The 19,752-nt window shown below is 43.0% G+C and overlaps 1 protein-coding gene across 3 annotated transcripts in view; it reads left to right on the top strand.

Annotated features, from left to right (window-relative positions):
- The window catches only part of DHRSX (dehydrogenase/reductase X-linked), a 531,490-nt gene that overhangs the window by 310,186 nt on the left and 201,552 nt on the right, over positions 1–19,752 (top strand). For all 3 annotated transcript variants that reach the window (XM_077294698.1, XM_077294696.1, XM_077294697.1), the window contains one exon: positions 9,413–9,514. In XM_077294698.1, coding sequence (XP_077150813.1) covers positions 9,413–9,514 — 102 coding nt within the window. The remainder of the gene's footprint in view (positions 1–9,412; positions 9,515–19,752) is intronic.

Here is a 19,752-nt window from a genome sequence, read left to right as displayed (position 1 = left end):
GTCACAGCACAGGGCTAATGTGCGCAGTGATGTCACAGCACAGGGCTAATGTGCGCAGTGATGTCACAGCACAGGGCTGATGTGCGCAGTGGTGTCATAGCACAGGGTTAATGTGTACGGTGATGTCCCAGCACAGGGCTAATGTGCGCAGTGGTGTCACAGCACAGGGCTAATGTGCGCAGTGGTGTCATAGCACAGGGCTAATGTCTGCAGTGATGTCACAGCACAGGGCTAATGTGCACAGTGATGTCACAGCACAGGGCTGATGTGCACAGTGGTGTCATAGCACAGGGCTAATGTGCGCAGTGATGTCACAGCACAGGGCTAATGCGCTCAGTGATGTCACAGCACAGGGCTAATGTGCGCAGTGATGTCACAGCACAGGGCTGATGTGCGCAGTGGTGTCATAGCACAGGGCTGATGTGCGCAGTGGTGTCATAGCACAGGGTTATTGTGTACGGTGATGTCACAGCACAGGGCTGATGTGCGCAGTGATGTCATAGCACAGGGCTAGTGTGCGCAGTGGTGTCACAGCACAGGGCTAATGTGCGCAGTGATGTCCCAGCACAGGGCTGATGTGCGCAGTGATGTCACAGCACAGGGCTGATGTGCGCAGTGATGTCACAGCACAGGGCTAATGTCTGCAGTGATGTCACAGCACAGGGCTGATGTGCGCAGTGGTGTCACAGCACAGGGCTGATGTGCGCAGTGGTGTCATAGCACAGGGCTGATGTGCGCAGTGGTGTCATAGCACAGGGCTAATGTGCGCAGTGATGTCATAGCACAGGGCTAATGTGCGCAGTGATGTCATAGCACAGGGCTAATGTGTACGGTGATGTCATAGCACACGGCTAATGTGCGCAGTGATGTCAAAATTGTGGTATGATGTGTACAGTGGGCTTCCCACACAGGATAGTACAGACAGTGACTGTTCTGGAATAATGTTGACAGCAGTGTCACAGTAGAAGGATAATGCACACAGTAAAACAACAGGAGTACCACATACGCACAGTGAAAAAACGTAGGATGAAAATAAGATGTCATGGAAATGTAATGCATGGGGTCCCATAGTAAAATGTTGTCATAATATTCTCCATAGATCATAATCTTACCCCTCTGTACAGATGGTTCCCCACTCTTGTAGGGCCCATAGCACCTGCTAATTTGGTAGTAACACCCATGACTGTAATTTTAATAGTTGGTGTCCTGTCACTCCAGATCCACTTCTGAGACTGTATTACGAGATTACAAGGACTATGAGGGGCACGTGACCTCCGGCTCTTCTGTTGACCTCTCTTGTGCAGAAGCTAAATATCTGTATCCCCCGGTATATTTTTCTGGTAGCCTGATGATTAATGCGTCTATAATATAAGAACAGGCTGCTGCTGAATTGTCTGGGTTTTTTTTTCTATCTGACCATTTTTCATTTTGTCTTCTTTTTGATGTTATCATAAAATATATCCCTCGCCCACATTCACTGTGCCGATAAGAAGCTTGGCTTAAAATGAAATGATTCATGTGATAAACTAAGGCCTGATATTGTGTGCAAACAATGGGGTCTCCAGTCAGTAGCAGCGCGGGCAGTCTCTTCAGACACTAATGAATTTCCTCCCTCTGTGATGTAATGAAATGTATGTACACAGTACGGACCAGTGTGACCCCGACCGGCAGCATGGGTGCTTTGCTACACGCGGTCTTTCCACCTGGCTTTGGCAGTGATTTATTTTGGCGTTTCTGAAGATAAATGACTCGCTATACAGGCGACCTGGTCTAAAAATATCACACAATTAAACATAAATGCCATGGTTTCCAAAAGTGACATAATAATTCGGGTGTTATTTCTGTGGAAGAATGTCAAAAAGTTAATTGAAAAGCTGGAAACAATTTAGTATATGTTGTAATTCTAAAGACATCTATTGGACAGCAGAGATTAGTTTGGTACATGAAGAGACAAGAGGTTGTTTTATGTCTCTGGGCAGTTTTGTTGTTTTATAAATGCGCCCATTTTTACTTTAATAACAAGTAGCTATATGCCAGGATAGTGGGGTTTGCAAGATGTGCAAAATTTGCTTCGTCTGCCTAGAGCTTGGCAGCAGATGGTGTACTTAGCTGTGTGCATGTGGCATCATAGAAAACAGGCCAAGACAACAGAAAAGGGCAAGAATAAGGAGGTAAAGTGAAATAATGACTGTGATCATGACTTATTAAATTAAAGGGGCAAAACCTAGAAGGAAATGGTCAAGGACATGGGCTTCCACATTAACTTGGTGTGTACCTGAGCAGATCATTGTCAGCCTATCAAAGATATCACAGAGGTTGTTGTATTTCAACAATCACTGTTCAGACGGCAAGACCCCAATAATGAGCTGATTGAGGGATGAGGGAGTTACCCTTTTCTGCCGTTTTCACGGTTGGTGGTGACTGCTTCAAGGTTAAAGTGGAATACATTATTTCTGCGATTGAAGTTAATGGATGAATTGGATCCTCTCGGTGAGATCGCTATGATTAATGGGACAGAACTTGCATGAAGTAAAGGACCCCAATCAGTGTCTTTCTGCTTTTTGGTTGTAAACAGTAAGACAATTATACATCACATCAGATAAGTCATTTATCTCAGGACTTACCCTTTTAACTTACTACTTCCACCATGAAGCGGATACAGTGAAGAGCCCTTGTAGTGGTAAGTTGAGTTCTAACAGTTTAATTTGTGTTAAATGCAAAACGAGTCTGCCACTCTGTATTAGGCTATCTCTGTGACCGCCAACACGTCTTTTTACTGACCTGAGATATAAGAGACTAGCCTCCCCATACAGGTGACAATCCAGCAGCTGTCGTCTATACACTATAGCTGACAACTTTCTGTATCAGCCATGACCAGTGTTGGCACCGTCCTTATCTGTTTAACCCCTTAGATGCTGCTGTCAAAAGTGACAACATCATATAAATGGTTAACAGTGTATGGAGGCTTCTTCTTTAACATCATCAGCACCCAGAGATCAGGGTTGTGTGGTCCTGATGTTTGCCATGGCAATTCACAACCAAATAGCGGCCTTAGAGTCTATCGGCAATAGTGGCCTGCTCAGAAGTTAGCGACATTTAGGTGGTAAAAATGCACTTTTTAATTTCTGTCATGTCACTTTGTATTAATGCCTGAAACTAACCTGAAGGGTTAATAAACTACCTGACAGCAGTTTTCAGTATGTCACAGGGTGCTGTTTTTAAAATGGTATCATTTTGGGGTTTTTTCCAATACATATAAAGTCACTTCAAACTTGGATAAGTCCCTAAAAAATAAATGTTGGAAATTTCCTTGAAAAAAATGAAAAATTACTGCTACATTTTTAACCCTCGTAAAATGCTAACAAAATGAAATAGCATTTTACACATGGTGCTGATTTAAAGCAGACCTGAGGGAAATGTTATTTATTAATGTTTTTCTGTGGTATGGTATGACGATCTGGATTACAGGGATAATCATTCAAAGTTTGAAAATTGCAAATTTTTTTTTTTTTATATGCAAATTGTCTCTTCTGAGAAAAAGAGGACTTAGCTCTATAGCGCCACCTGTTGGAAGTAGCGATCCTACAAGTCACCATCAACCCTTTATCGAGTCGTGCAATATGACTTAGGATAAAAGCCAAATCAGTATCTCAATTCGCAGACACGGTGTAATTTTGTTTTACAATTTTGTCACATTTTGATATTTTTTTATAAATAAACACAAAACATATCAACCTAAATTTATCATTGCCATAAATTATAATGTGCCACGAATAAACATTCTCAAACTCAATGGGATTTGTTGAAGCGTTCCCGAATTACCACGTAAAGTGACGCTGGTCAGATTTAATAAATTTTGCCCTGTCACTAAAGGGTTAAGGACTCAGTTTGTATTCCTGCTGTCACTACTTGGACTTTTCAAGAATGAAATGCTTGGAGTTATGGGAATCATGATCCCTCTTGATTTTTCTCACCTAAAGGCTTGGTAACAAAAGCTGCCGATGTTATCGCTTCCCACGATAGCCTTGCAGAATGCCTCCTCTGTTGTGCAACCTAATGAAGGCAGAGATAGTTTATGAGATTGTCTGACCCGTAGTCCTGACAGCATGCCAAGAAGCACATACACATTAGATGGCGGTGGGCCGAACAATGCTAAGGTTCATTATTCTGACCGTCAGCTGTTTCTCTGATACAGAAGAACACTAGTTTGGCTAAGTGCTCTTGTGTTTTCTGTGGGAAAGCCATACGGAGACATCTCTGCTGGCGACTAGTCTCCGGTAGAACAAAGAGATTGCAAACCCCCAACGGTCAGATGGCCAACACCTCCATACAAAGTATTCTGCAATCAAGTGTTTGGAGTTTCTTGCCCCTCAACAGTGCAAGTTACTGATTAGCTGGATGAATGTATATTCCCTACATATACTTTTTATCCCAAGGAGCATTGCCTGGTCTATAAGTCTACTTACATCAGCTGGTGGTCTTCACAAGGAGAAACATTAAATGTAAATCATAGTTCTGATATGATATCAAAATCCTCTCCATAGCCCCAGCCTTTTTGGAGACACGTTCGCCAGTAATTTCATTTTTTATGTCTGGAGGACAGTGAGGTGTGCATTTCATTTAATGCAGCCTGACTTTGAGGTAGGTCATTTTAATTTATATACTTAGCTTTTTCTTTTGGAAGAATAAGGATTTGACTTTTACATATATTTTTTTCTATCTGAACTTGAATTGAACTCTAATGTCTTTGAAGCTTAAAATAAGGTTTTGAAGATGTCTTCAAATGAGGCATTTAAACTTTAATGATGTTAATAGATTTGACAATGTCTTTAGTATCATTGTCCACCTTCACCATTATGAAAATGTTACATATTAAGTTAAACTGCTAAACCTGATAATTGTGTTGGCAGAGGTGACTAATGATGGGGGAAAAGAAATCATCTCTTTCAATTACTGTTACAGATTACATTGTAGATTGTAAGCTGTCACGAGCAGGGTCCTCTTATTTTGTCTTATTTTGCTTTATTACTGTATTGTTAACGTTGTTACCTATGACTGTTGTGTTTGAAACTGTTAAACTGTAAAGCGCTGCGGAATATGTTGGCGCTATATAAATAAAGATTATTATTATTATTATTACATATTCAGATTGCTACAGTTGTATACATAGACATTCATTCATGCAGTTGTTGAGCATCTCTGTTTGGATGTACCACCCAAAACCTGCACTTAGGATTGCTATCTGAGATGTTTCAACCCAAAGTGCTCCTTGCGGACATCAAATATAAACCATCGGAGGCTAAAGGCTTTTTGTGGTTGAAAGGGGGGGCATAATCTATTGGCGCAAAAGCTCTTCAGAGATATATTATTTATATATATATATATATATATATATATATATATATATATACACAGTGGGGCAAAAAAGTATTTAGTCAGTCAGCAATAGTGCAAGTTCCACCACTTAAAAAGATGAGAGGCGTCTGTAATTTACATCATAGGTAGACCTCAACTATGGGAGACAAACTGAGAAAAAAAAATCCAGAAAATCACATTGTCTGTTTTTTTATCATTTTATTTGCATATTATGGTGGAAAATAAGTATTTGGTCAGAAACAGAATTTCATCTCAATACTTTGTAATATATCCTTTGTTGGCAATGACAGAGGTCAAACGTTTTCTGTAAGTCTTCACAAGGTTGCCACACACTGTTGTTGGTATGTTGGCCCATTCCTCCATGCAGATCTCCTCTAGAGCAGTGATGTTTTTGGCTTTTCGCTTGGCAACACGGACTTTCAACTCCCTCCAAAGATTTTCTATAGGGTTGAGATCTGGAGACTGGCTAGGCCACTCCAGGACCTTGAAATGCTTCTTACGAAGCCACTCCTTCGTTGCCCTGGTGGTGTGCTTTGGATCATTGTCATGTTGAAAGACCCAGCCACGTTTCATCTTCAATGCCCTTGCTGATGGAAGGAGGTTTGCACTCAAAATCTCACGATACATGGCCCCATTCATTCTTTCATGTACCCGGATCAGTCGTCCTGGCCCCTTTGCAGAGAAACAGCCCCAAAGCATGATGTTTCCACCACCATGCTTTACAGTAGGTATGGTGTTGGATGGATGCAACTCAGTATTCTTTTTCCTCCAAACATGACAAGTTGTGTTTCTACCAAACAGTTCCAGTTTGGTTTCATCAGACCATAGGACATTCTCCCAAAACTCCTCTGGATCATCCAAATGCTCTCTAGCAAACTTCAGACGGGCCCGGACATGTACTGGCTTAAGCAGTGGGACACGTCTGGCACTGCAGGATCTGAGTCCATGGTGGCGTAGTGTGTTACTTATGGTAGGCCTTGTTACATTGGTCCCAGCTCTCTGCAGTTCATTCACTAGGTCCCCCCGCGTGGTTCTGGGATTTTTGCCCACCGTTCTTGTGATCATTCTGACCCCACGGGGTGGGATTTTGCGTGGAGCCCCAGATCAAGGGAGATTATCAGTGGTCTTGAATGTCTTCCATTTTCTAATTATTGCTCCCACTGTTGATTTCTTCACTCCAAGCTGGTTGGCTATTGCAGATTCAGTCTTCCCAGCCTGGTGCAGGGCTACAATTTTGTTTCTGGTGTCCTTTGACAGCTCTTTGGTCTTCACCATAGTGGAGTTTGGAGTCAGACTGTTTGAGGGTGTGCACAGGTGTCTTTTTATACTGATAACAAGTTTAAACAGGTGCCATTACTACAGGTAATGAGTGGAGGAAACAGGAGACTCTTAAAGAAGAAGTTACAGGTCTGTGAGAGCCAGAAATCTTGATTGTTTGTTTCTGACCAAATACTTATTTTCCACCATAATATGCAAATAAAATGATAAAAAAACAGACAATGTGATTTTCTGGATTTTTTTTTCTCAGTTTGTCTCCCATAGTTGAGGTCTACCTATGATGTAAATTACAGACGCCTCTCATCTTTTTAAGTGGTGGAACTTGCACTATTGCTGACTGACTAAATACTTTTTTGCCCCACTGTGTGTATATATATATATATATATATATATATATATATATATATATATATATATATATATATATATATATATATATATATATATATACAGGGCAGACCAAAAGTTTGGACACACCTTCTCATGTAAAGATTTTTCTGTATTTTCATGACTATGAAAATTGTACATTCACACTGAAGGCATCAAAACTATGAATTAACACATGTGGAATGATATACTATATACTACTATATACTAACAAAAAGGTGTGAAACAACTGAAAATATGTCTTATATTCTAGGTTCTTCAAAGTAGCCACCTTTTACTTTGATGACTGCTTTGCACACTCTTGGCATTCCCTTGATGAGCTTCAAGAGGTAGTCACCGGGAATGGTCTTCCAACAATCTTGAAGGAGTTCCCAGAGATGCTTAGCACTTGTTGGTCCTTTTGCCTTCACTCTGCGGTCCAGCTCACCCCAAAACCATCTTGATTGTGTTCAGGTCTCGTGACTGTGGAGGCCAGGTCATCTGGTGCAGCACCCCATCACTCTCCTTCTTGGTCAAATCACAGCCTGGAGGTGTGTTTGGGGTCATTGTCCTATTGAAAAATAAATGATGGTCCAACTAAATGCAAACCGGATGGAATAGCATGCCGCTGCAAGATGCTGTGGTAGCCATGCTGGTTCAGTATGCCTTCAATTTTGAATAAATCCCCAACAGCGTCACCAGCAAAGCACCCCCACACCATCACACCTCCTCCTCCATGCTTCACGGTAGGAACCAGGCATGTAGAGTCCATCCGTTCACCTTTTCTGTGTCGCACAAAGACACGGTGTTTGGAACCAAAGATCTCAAATTTGGACTCATCATAAAGCACAGATTTCCACTTGTCTAATGTCCACTCCTTGTGTTCTTTAGCCCAAACAAGTCTCTTCTGCTTGTTGCCTATCCTTAGCAGTGGTTTCCTAGCAGCTATTTTACCATGAAGGCCTGCTGCACAGAGTCTCCTCTTTACAGTTGTTGTAGAGATGTGTCTGCTGCTAGAACTCTGTGTGGCATTGGCCTGGTCTTTAATCTGAGCTGCTGTTGACCTGCGATTTCTGAGACTGGTGACTCGCATAATCTTATCCTCAGAAGCAGAGGTGACTCTTGGTCTTCCTTTCCTGGGGCGGTCCTCATGTGAGCCAGTTTCTTTGTAGCGCTTGATGGTTTTTGCCACTGTACTTGGGGACACTTTCAAAGTTTTCCCAATTTTTTGGACTGACTGACCTTCATTTCTTAAAGTAATGATGGCCCCTTGTTTTTCTTTACTTAGCTGCTTTTTTTCTTGCCATAATACAAATTCTAACAGTCTATTCAGTAGGACTATCAGTTGTGTATCCACCAGACTTCTGCACAACACAATTGATGGTCCCAACCCCATTTATAAGGCAAGAAATCCCACTTATTAAACCTGACAGGGCACACCTGTGAAGTGAAAACCATTTCCGGTTCTACCTCTTGAAGCACATCAAGACAATGCCAAGAGTGTGCAAAGCAGTCATCAAAGCAAAAGGTGGCTACTTTGAAGAACCTTGAATATAAGACATATTTCCAGTTGTTTCACACTTTTTTGTTAAAGGGGCACTGTCACCCCCTCCAGCCATTATAAACTAAAAGAGCCACCTTGTGCAGCAGTAAAGCTGCATTCTACCAAGGTGGCTCTTTTAGTTTTTGTTGCTGTTTTTCCCAAAATAAAGCGTTTTTTAACTTCTCCAAAATACCTTTCTTTAGACCTGGAGGCAGGTCTGAACCCCCCTCTTTGAAGCGCCAAACTGCCATCAGTCATATCTTCTGGGGCGATGGTTGCCGCGCCCTCAGCGCTGTTTTCCTCGGAAATGCGGCGCCTGCGCTGTGCTCTTCTGCCTTGGGCAGGCGCATTGAGCATTGGCCGTCTGACCTCACCTGCTGGGTTGCAGACTGCGCCTGTGCGGGCAGTGCGGCCACCCAGCTACTAAATCCCCGCCCCGCAGTGTGTTATGCATTATGCACAGTGCGGGGCTGGAAGGCGGGGGACCTGGGGAGCGTCTGACAAGCGCAGTGCGCATGCCCAGGAATCCCAACCGCAGTAGAAACCTTACTATATATATCATGGTTATGCCATAAAATAGCCTTTTCTTCTATGTATGAATAGGAGTTATTTCCCAATAATGCAGTAATACAACATATTATATTCTTGTGAATAGATGCACAGTGCTTTCTCCAAATTGAATTGCTTGTTCTCAAAATTAGGATGTATATGAGCACAGCATTTTCTTTTTTCGTTAGCCAAAATTCTATGATTAATTTTTTTGGCAATAGTGTAAAATGGAACAGAAACTTCACTGCTTCTCGAAAGCCTTTGAAGATGTATTTATAAATGTATTTTCTTCCTTCTCAGTGGGATTTTTATTCTGTGATTTGGCTTCCTTGAAGTCCATACGGAATTGTGTACAGAATTTCAAAGCAAAAAAACTGGATCTCCATCTCCTGGTTAATAACGGTGAGTCATTGCTTCATCTTACCATTTAGTTCTGGATTGTTTTGTAATCATGAATGATTTCCTTTTGTATTACGGTACGTTGTCATGTGTTATACCACAGGTATTGTAAACTTGTATTTGGCCTTTAGAGGATAGTAACAGAAGATTTAGATTAATAATCCTATTTGCTATAATTGTCTCCAGGTGACAAATTGTAACTTGCTATTGAGTACAGGATAGTTTGTCAGGATCTCAATGGGGATTCAATACTTTCTGAACTTGAATCTCGTTTGCTGTGCTAGAGATGCATGTTACTCATGTGAAATTGGTAGCTGATGGACAGCGACAAGAAAAAGGAAATGTCTTCTATTCCACATGCCATAGCCAGTGCCTTGATGAAAAGACAAATAAAAGAGTTAATGTCATTTATGCTGGCCATATGTTCATTTAGACGGATGCTGATATCAAGCATAAAACGATCTCCAGAAATAGTATGGGCCATTTATTTTGTTTTTTTTCTACATTTCTCAACACTGTAATTGCAACAAGGGAATGTCGTGGAATTATAAAAATCACAGGACCGATAGACCTGTTAATAATATGCAAATTATAGAGAGATGGAAACAAAATTTTCAAAACCTCTACTTTTATTCAGTATTAAGTATGCATGCCTCACACAGATATAAACGTACTTACACACATTGACTGCTACCAAAGAGGTTATAAATGATTGTCAAAGGAATATTGTGCTCCGTTGAAAGTAATTGGGCAAATTATCAAGATCCGCTGCTGGCAGTTATCTTAGCAATTACCACCTAATAACAACCCAAAAGTGCTTGATCGGATACAAGTCTGGAGAGACTGCAGGCCTTGCTAGCATATTTTGACCACACAGCCTGCTCAAATTAGTATGAAGCAACATGTGGCCTATCGTTATCAAGTTGTCTCCTAGGACATGTTGAACAAATATCCATACCACTAGTTCCACAAGCAAATCAACATAACTCCGAATGGTTAGTGTACCTAGAATAAAGAATATAGGGGTCTACCTACCATAAATTATACCACCCCACACCATTATCCTGGGAATAGGACCAGGGTAACATTCTCTCATAAAGGCCTTTTCATGATGTTGCTCATGTGGTCACCAGACTATTTGTGGGCTATAATTATGTCTGGAGATGAGTGGATCAATTTGCGGGACTCTGGTCCAGCGCGTCCAGGTCAGTGGTACCTGGTGGCTAGGTGGGCGTTCGGTTAATCTTTTACCTTCCTATGTCACCGGTGCAACTTTTGATTAGCCATGGCTGGCATGACATCATCTGTGCATCATGCCAGCCCTAACAAATCAAATGGCGCACTGAAAACATCGGTAGCTAAGAGATTTGTGAGACTTCCATCTAGCATCCAGGAACCACTGACCAGAACACTGGAGTCCAGAGTCCTGTGAAATGAACTACTCATCTCAAATTGTGTCTAAGACAAAAGCAGGACTCATCGCTGAAGAGGAAAGACGTCCATTCCAGCCTCCATTGTCAGGTGTCTCTGCACCATGATAACTTTTGAAAGGAGTGGCATGAGGTCGATGAAAGACTGGTAGCTGGACATCTGACTAGTAGGCTAATATTGTGCAAACACCGTCTGATGGTTTGTGTAGACAAGGTTTGATCCCTAAGCTTGGTGTGAGACGTCCAATTTCACTTGCAGTTCAGCCATTACACACCAGTTTTTTAATCCAGCAGACCTCTTTGCACCTGTTACTGTCATTCTACTTTATTGTTGTTCTCCCAATCAATGGGTTGGCTTACATGAGTTGCGATTTGCTGAAGTGATAAACCAAGGTCTCTCAGTTCAAGAATTTGACAAGCAGGAGGCATCACATAATCATGCCACAGAGCTTAATACAATTTTGATGTTTCATGTGGCTAAAAAGATAATAGCTTTCAGTCTGGCTCTTATGCCCCTCCCACATGCCACAGATTGGAGCTAGGTGCTTGAAAATGTTATCATTTGCAGATCTTAGTGACACTTTCTACTTAGTTGCATAACCTTGTCTCTTCTCTTTCTTAGAGATGCAATTTAAATGTTGAGTAATTGGTCGGATGCAGCTGGATAACTAGCAAACACTGGACTGCATAGCAGACTTATAAATTGGATCATTTACCTTAAACATCAACATCACAGAATGAAATGCACATTGTGTGGATTAGGACAATCCTGTATTGTGAAAAAATAGCCTAATAGTAGGAAATGTGATAATTTGAAAAAATAACCATTACTCACTGGTAAATCCCCTGCTGCTTCAGTGCCGACATTTCGGGGTTGCCTACCAGTCACTGTTTATTGCAGTGATAATGGGTATGAATATGGGAAGAATCTTCAGTTCTTTTTCTATTTCTTTATGCTGAGTGGATTTTTTATCGGCTGGAATCAGATCCCATATGTATATATAGTAAAATGCTCTTATTTTGCATTTTCTCATAAGTTACAATTTTATCTATAGTTGTATTGGCGCTTTTCAGTTTTCGCCTGTATTGCTAATACAGCTTAAAATGTTATACAACCTAGTAAAAAAAAAAACACCTTTATTTTGTATAATCAAGCGGCACCCATGTCTGATACCCTGATTTCCCATGTTGACTTGAGGCTGAGCATGCTGCAAAATGTGTTATTTATGCAAGATGGTGCTGGATCTTCAGTGTGAGTCTGGCACCATGGGTCTAACAGTGGGAGGAACTGAAGAGGAGAGTGTCACATGTTGTGGCGCGGAGTGATGAGAGACTGTCAGTGAGTCACATGACTGTGATGAAGATGGACGTTTTCCAGCCCAGAGATAAGTAATAGTGCTAAAGACAGGAAGTGAAAGCTAGATTCATAGAGAAGTTGGAATATCTGTAGGCCACATTATGTTGAAGTACAGTCAGTGGGCTAGAATCCCCACCATATTGACAGGCAGAGAAGGATAGCGAGATACCAAAGTGAAGATGGAATAGAAGAGTTTCCACAGTGAGAAGTGGTTTAGATCTATTTAGGCCTTGCTACCAAACCCGCCTTAAGTTCCATAAAAATCGAAGCTCAAAAATTCACAAAAAACTTGGTAAACTGTAACGTTACTCATCATTTCCTGGATGAGATGAATACTTGTCTTAGAACTATAGAATGTTAGAGTTGGAAGGGACCCCAAGGGTCATCGTGTCCAACCCCCTTCTCCATACAGGATTCCCTAAACCATCACGGACAGATGTCTGTCCATCCTCTGTGTGAAGACTTCCATTGAAGGAGAACTCGCCACCTCTCACGGCAGCCTGTTCCACTCACTGATCACCCTCCCTGTTAGAAAGTTATTTTTTCTGCTATCTAATCCGTATCTTGTCCATTTCAGTTTCATTCCATTGCTTCTCACGTTTCCATGTGCAAATGGGATAATGATGATCCCTCTACACTGTGACATCCCTTCAGATATTTGTAGACCGCTATTAAGTCTCTTCTTAGCTTTCTTTTTTGCTGCACTTCCTGGAACCCAAGATGCATATCAGGGGAATCTTGGGGAAATATAGTAATCCCCAACCACTTGACTTCTGAATCCTTACAGCATATGGTGCACACGCTGTTAGGATTCTCCGGTATTGCTGATGCGAGTGGGCGGTCACGTGACTTTAGTTATGTGATTTGCATACATACTATCACGTGCCTGTAAGGGGGTGCAGAAACTGTTCCACGTCCCTATCCCCTTGAAGTAGAGTATAATGTTTTACTGCCGTGTATATATGTCATACTGCTATGTGTTATGTATGTAGAGATAGGGTAAGTGTAGTACCCTGAATCGGACACTAGATGGGGGACTTTTTATTCATGTGACGGGAGACCAGGGCGCATTAAAGCACTTACACTCGGCCACGACGGCCCTGGTCCTCACTCACATGCCGACTAGATGTGCTTGCCTCTCTTCTTCATGTCTAGTTGGAATCTGAAAGAAAGTAAGCAAATTGCATACTTGCAGTCGTGTGAACGTAGACTCTCACCAGGGAGTCATGACAGTGTTTGCACCACACACTCTTAGGATTCAGTATTCTGCAGTCATAGAGCGTGCTTGCAGACTTTTACCACAAGGCTGAACAACCCCTTCTGGTTTTCAGCTCTCAATCTTAAAGTGAGCACTCTCTTTTAATTTTATTACAAATAGTCCTTACATATAAACTGCTGTTTTTGCAAAAGACTTATTAACCAAGTAGTGACTTCATTAGTACCTCCTTTCTTCAGAGACTATAGACTTCTTCATGTCATCATATATTCTTATATTTCGGTTCATAAATTTCCTAAATTATATATGACTACTGGATCTGCACATCGTTTGCTCTCAGCATGGCTGTTAACTGCAATCATTTAACAGCAATACGGGGTGATAAAATGAGTGATGTTGATGTTGACATCACGTCTACAGAGTGGAGGTTTCTTTTCCCCTCCATTCTGTTGACACGGCGGGACTTCAGACGTCATTCTGATTGACAGCCGGATTCCTGCTACCTTACTGGGGGAGCTGGCTGTCAATCAGAATAACTTTAAGGCCGGTGTCCCACTTGCAACTGCAATGTGAGAAACTTGTGTGAGTCTCTCGCCTCAATACTCGGCACTGCCGCCAGCACTCGGGGCCGGAGTATGCGGCTGTATTTCTATGCATGTATTTCTAACGGTCCTGTCCAAACCGCCGGCTGCAGTGCCGGGTATTTAGGCAAGATACTCACGCCAGTTTCTCGCATTGCAGTTGCAAGTGGGACACCGGCCTAAAAGTCATGCCCCGTATCTTCAGCAGAGGCAGCTAAATCGCCTGCAGGAGCGTTCTGTGACCGCTCTGTGCAGGTAAGAAAGGCGCTGGACACAACAGGCAGGTAGGTACCAACTGACTGTTAGTGCATAGGCACATTTTTTGTTTGTCATAAAGTCGCAAATTTCCCTTTTATTTTGCTTAGCCACAACAGATCAATGTATGATTTTTTCAATGTGCGGTCGATGCCTCTTTTCTCCACAGTTATGACTAAATATTAAATACAGTAGTCTTATTTTTGAGCCTTGCATGGTTTTACACTTTTACTTTCTGTTCTGTTTTGGAATATGTATTAGAAGCGCGTCCAAACAACCACCGAGATGCTCTCAGCAAATAATGACTGACGAACGGCTCGCTGCCAGGGTTTGGGCTAGAAAATCACTCACGCTGAACCAATTTCAGAATTACCGGCGCCTCGCAGGACATTAAGTCTAATGGTGATCTGTAGTCGTCGGTGGCCACTGAACTGCAGGCAATGTTGCAGACAACTAAAGATTAAACTCCATAATTGAAGTGGCTCAGACAATTGAGCTAAAGGGTGGCAATAATCTTTAAGCCAAGTTATAGCAATAAAGCTGTTTAACCTAAAGATAAGGTTGTATTAGAGAAAAAATAAATCACCCGCTGTAATATCAGCCCTTACCATAAGCTGTAAGCTTATTTAGTATTTATGCAGCAGAATGAAGCAGTTCATTACAATACATCTAGCACGCTGAAAAAGTAAACGTATTTATAATAAAAAAATTTAAAAAAAACAACAAAAAGCTGCACAGTTGGCCTCCATGTCTGTACTTCCTGCAGTCGAGCAAAAGGGTGACCAGATGTTTCCAGCTTCATCTGTCTCGGCAGAGGTGGTCAATGTCTACTCTTGAGGAGAGGAGATAGCAAAGCAAATAGCTAATTAAAGGGAATATGTTGTTAGAAAATGACCTACTGTTTAAATCAGATTTTTGTGTTACATGTATTTTTTATTTTTTTAATTTTTCATATCATCGCTTCATAGTTTTTAATGTTGAAGGTAGACTTAATGTGATGTCTGTAACTGAAGTGGTGGAACTACTGTGCCATGGTCCGAGGAGAGACTGGCGGGGCGCAACTATGTGAATACCTGACTCTTCACTAGAGCCAGTGTTGGTGGGGTTAGACTTGACTCCAGATGTGTACAAGGTGCTACTCCAGACAATGGATGCACGGCAGCTGATCTTCAAGGGTCAGGGAGCTTGAACGGCTCAGAAGGAGAGTACAGCTGGTACAGGCAGGAACACAGGAACCGCAGGTGCTGACAGGAAAGGCTGGTATACATGCAGGCATAGGCAGGTGCAGGCTGGTATACAGGTGAGCATGGCAGGTGCAGGCTGATATACAGGTGAACATAGCAGGTGTAGGATGGTACAGCTGGTATACAAGCAGGTACTGGCAGGTGCAGGCTGGTATGGCAGGTGCACGCAGGGGCGGCAAACACATCTGGTATATAGGTAGGCGCAGGCAGGTACAGGCAGGCACTGGAAGACAAAATAGAACAGGGGACCTGAGAACTAGCAAGCGTGCATCAAGCAGTGTATACATGTTGCTCATGCACCTCCCAACAGGTGGAAGTACCTTACATAATAAGTATCTCCCAGCCATTTGCTGGGAACACTTTAGGACGGTGTGCACTGTCCCTTTAAGAAGGTGAGCGCGTGCATGTTTGCGCCTTAAGCACAGTCTACGGGGATCTTCGAGCCGTGCGCAGACTCCAAGCAGCATCAAGATGAGGAGGAAGTGCATAATGGGGACCGCGGCAGTAAGTCTGTGTCCCTTCTGGGGGATGGAGGAAGTGGGAAGTGTGCAGGGATGCTGGCACTACAGTACACCCCCTTTACTACCCCTCTTCTTCAGACCTGCAAGAAATCTCTCCAGGAGTTGCGGATCATGGCATGACCTCTCCTCAGGATCAAACCCCTTCAGATCAACAAAGGATTTTCCTCTTACACTCTTGGTGGCTATAATATTCTCTACCTCAAAAACATCTTCAGTGCTAAGAGGAGCAGGAGTACTACCTGGGTCCATGAAGAAGGGACTGAAAATAACAGGCTTAAGGAGAGACATGTGAAGTGAAATGGGGATTCAAAGAGAGGCCGGGAGTTTAAGTTTGTAAGCTACTGCATTAATCTGTTTAAGAACCTAGAATGTACCAGTGAAGCGAGGACCCTATTTATGCAAGGGTAATTTGATATGGACATATTTTGAAGAAAGCCAAATATCCACAGGGCAAAGGAGAGGTGGGTCCAGACGTATCTGGTCTGCATGTCTCTTCATCCGTTTGGAAGATTTGGTGTCCTCCAAGATCTCAGAAAAGCCCTTTAGAAGAGTTTCAACAACTGGAATGTCAATGGTAGCAGATACAGGAAATGGAATATTTTGGTGTTGATCATACACCACAAAAGCTGGGATTCAGCTGAGGTTTCACTCACATCATTGTGGTATGAGAATTCGGCCCAAGGCAGAAGTTCGGCCCAATCACTGTGGTGAGCATTGATAAAGTGGCGTGGGTAGTTGGTCAGAATCTGGTTAACCCGCTCTTTGTGGCTATTGAACTGCGGATGGTAGGCTAAAGAAAAGTCCAAGGTGACAATCAGTAGTTTCTCCAGAAGTGAGAAGTAAACTGGATGCCTCTATCAGAGACCATATGGTGAGGTTACCCATGGAGGCAAAAGATATATTGAATTAACTTCTTGGCAAGCACAGGAGCAGATAAGAGGCTGGACAGCCAAGTAAAATGGGTTACCCTAAAGAAGCGATCCACAACTACCCAGATGATGGTACTGCCTGGCAGTACTGGATGATCGATGATCAAATCCATTGAGATATGCTGCTATGGATCAGATTGTATGGGCAAAGGAATTACACACAGGAGGGACAGGCCGAGACGAAATCCGCTATATCCTTGCACAGTGATGGGCACCAATAGTGCTGTGAAATGAGAAGAGCTGTTTTCTTGTCTGGTATGACCAGCCTATTTGGATTAGTGACCCCAGTGAAGCACGTGCTTCCTGTCCAATTCAGAAACCCAGGCTTTTCCAAGTGGGACCCGAGACAAGACCAGTGGAGCAACAGTAAGCATCTTTAAGAGTTCAACGATGCTCTGAGGCCTCTCCTCCTGGTCCGAAGACAGAAAAGACCTGGAAGACCTGGAAAGCGCATCCACTTTGATGTTCTTGTCTGCCGGCCGGAAGTGAAGGACAAAATCAAAGTGGGCAAAGAACAAAAACGATCTGACTTGATGCCGATTTAGGCGCTGTGCGGACTGCAGGTAGGCCAAGTTTTTGTGATCCGTATAGATAATTGCAGGATGAACTGCTCCCACAAGTAGAAAGTGCCACTACTCCAGATCCAGCTACAATTTCTAAAGAAGCCCAAGCACTCACGTATTGATGAATAAAGCTTTAGGGTACTGTCACACATTGAAATTTCGATCGCTACGACGGCACGATTCGTGACGTCGCAGCGTCGTACTATTATCGCTCCAGCGTCGTAGACTGCTGTCACACGTTGCAATCACGGCGCTGGAGCAATGCCGAAGTCCCCGGGTAACCAGGGTAAACATCGGGTTGCTAAGCGCAGGGCCGCGCTTAGTAACCCGATGTTTACCCTGGTTACCAGCGTAAACGTAACAAAAACAAACAGTACATACTCACATGCCGGTGTCTGTCCCTCGGCGCTGTGCTTCTCTGCACTGTGTAAGCACAGCGGCCGGAAAGCACAGCGGTGACGTCACCGCTGTGCTCGCTTTCCGGCTCTGGTGCTTACACAGTGCAGAGAAGCTTTCGCCGAGGGACAGACACCGGCATGTGAGTATGTACTGTTTGTTTTTTTTACGTTTACGCTGGTAACCACAGTAAACATCGGGTTACTAAGCGCGGCCCTGCGCTTAGTTACCCGATGTTTACCCTGGTTACCAGCGAACACATCGCTGGATCGCTGTCACACACAACGATCCAGCGATGACAGCGGGTGATCAAGCGACGAAAGAAAGTTCCAAACGATCTGCTACGACGTACGATTCTCAGCAGGGTGTCTGATCGCAGTAGCGTGTCAGACACAGCGATATCGTAACGATATCGCTAGAACGTCACGAATCGTACCGTCGTAGCGATCGAAATTTCAATGTGTGACAGTACCCTTAGTCCAATAAACACAAAATCCAATAAAAAACTCTTTCAGCCAATCCCATGCTTTCATCAACAATGGGAAAAAAAGGTTTGTACAACATAACAAAAGGGAAGGGACATCTTCACTGAGAATTACACAAAAACTTATAATAATATACATGACATATTATTATTATTATTATTAATAATTTATATAGCACCATTAATTCCATGGTGCTGTACATGAGAAAGGGGTTACATACAGGGTTATAGATATCGTTTACAGTAAACGGGTTTACAGTGACGGACTGGTACAGAGGGGAGAGACATATGATGATGTGCATAAATAATGTATATTCATCAAACTTATGTCCATTAATAAATCCATTTATACGGTTCTGAAATTGTTCTTCCAAAAAAATGAAAAAAAAAAATAAAATATATATATATACAGGGTGGACCATTTATATGGATACACCTGGGTGGGCCATGTATATGGATACACCTAAATAAAATGGGAATGGTTGGTGATATCAACTTCCTGTTTGTGGCACATTAGTATATGGAAGGGGGAAAACTTTTCAAGATGGAAGGTGACCATAGCGGCCATTTTGAAGTCAGCCATTTTTTAATGCAACTTTATAAATGGCCCACCCAGGTGTATCCATATAAATGGCCCACCCTATATATATAACTCCTCTTGTTGAAGGAATGTACAGTATTAATGGATTTATTAATGGATATACCGTATTTTTCGCTTGGTAAGATGCTCTGGATTATAAGACGCACCACAAATTTTGAGAAGAAAAATAGGAAAAAAATGTTTTTTTAATAAATTGGGGGGGCTTCTTATAATCCATACATCTTATTGCTTACCAGGGGTTGTGGCTGCGGTGGATCAGGGTCCCAGGGTCTTTGCTGGAGGCAGGAGTGTAGAATTGCTGCAGGCTGGGATGAGGGGGTCTGCAGGGGGGGCTCCTGTGCTGCAGGGGGGCTCCTGTGCTGCAGGGGGGCTCCTGTACTGCTGGGGGGCTCCCGTGCTGCAGGGGGGCTCCTGTGTTGCAGGCTGGGATGAGGGGATCTGCAGGGGGGCTCCAGTGCTGCAGGGAGGCTCCGGTGCTGCAGGGGTGTCTCCGGTGCTGCGGGGGTGTCTGGGGTGCTGCGGGGGCTCTGCCGACATTTTGTGAAAGCGGCGCATGCGCAGATGGAGATCTTGGGACCAAGATCTCGAGAGATGAGATCTCAGCGCTGAAATCTCATCTCCCAAGATTCTGGAGGCCATTTTCCTGGAGTCCGTCACACAGGAA

The sequence above is a fragment of the Ranitomeya variabilis genome, chromosome 3 (assembly GCF_051348905.1).
Source record: "Ranitomeya variabilis isolate aRanVar5 chromosome 3, aRanVar5.hap1, whole genome shotgun sequence".
Classification (NCBI taxonomy): domain Eukaryota; kingdom Metazoa; phylum Chordata; class Amphibia; order Anura; family Dendrobatidae; genus Ranitomeya; species Ranitomeya variabilis.
The sequence above is the reverse complement of the archived record's forward strand: the minus strand, read 5'-3'. Positions and strand labels throughout refer to the sequence as shown.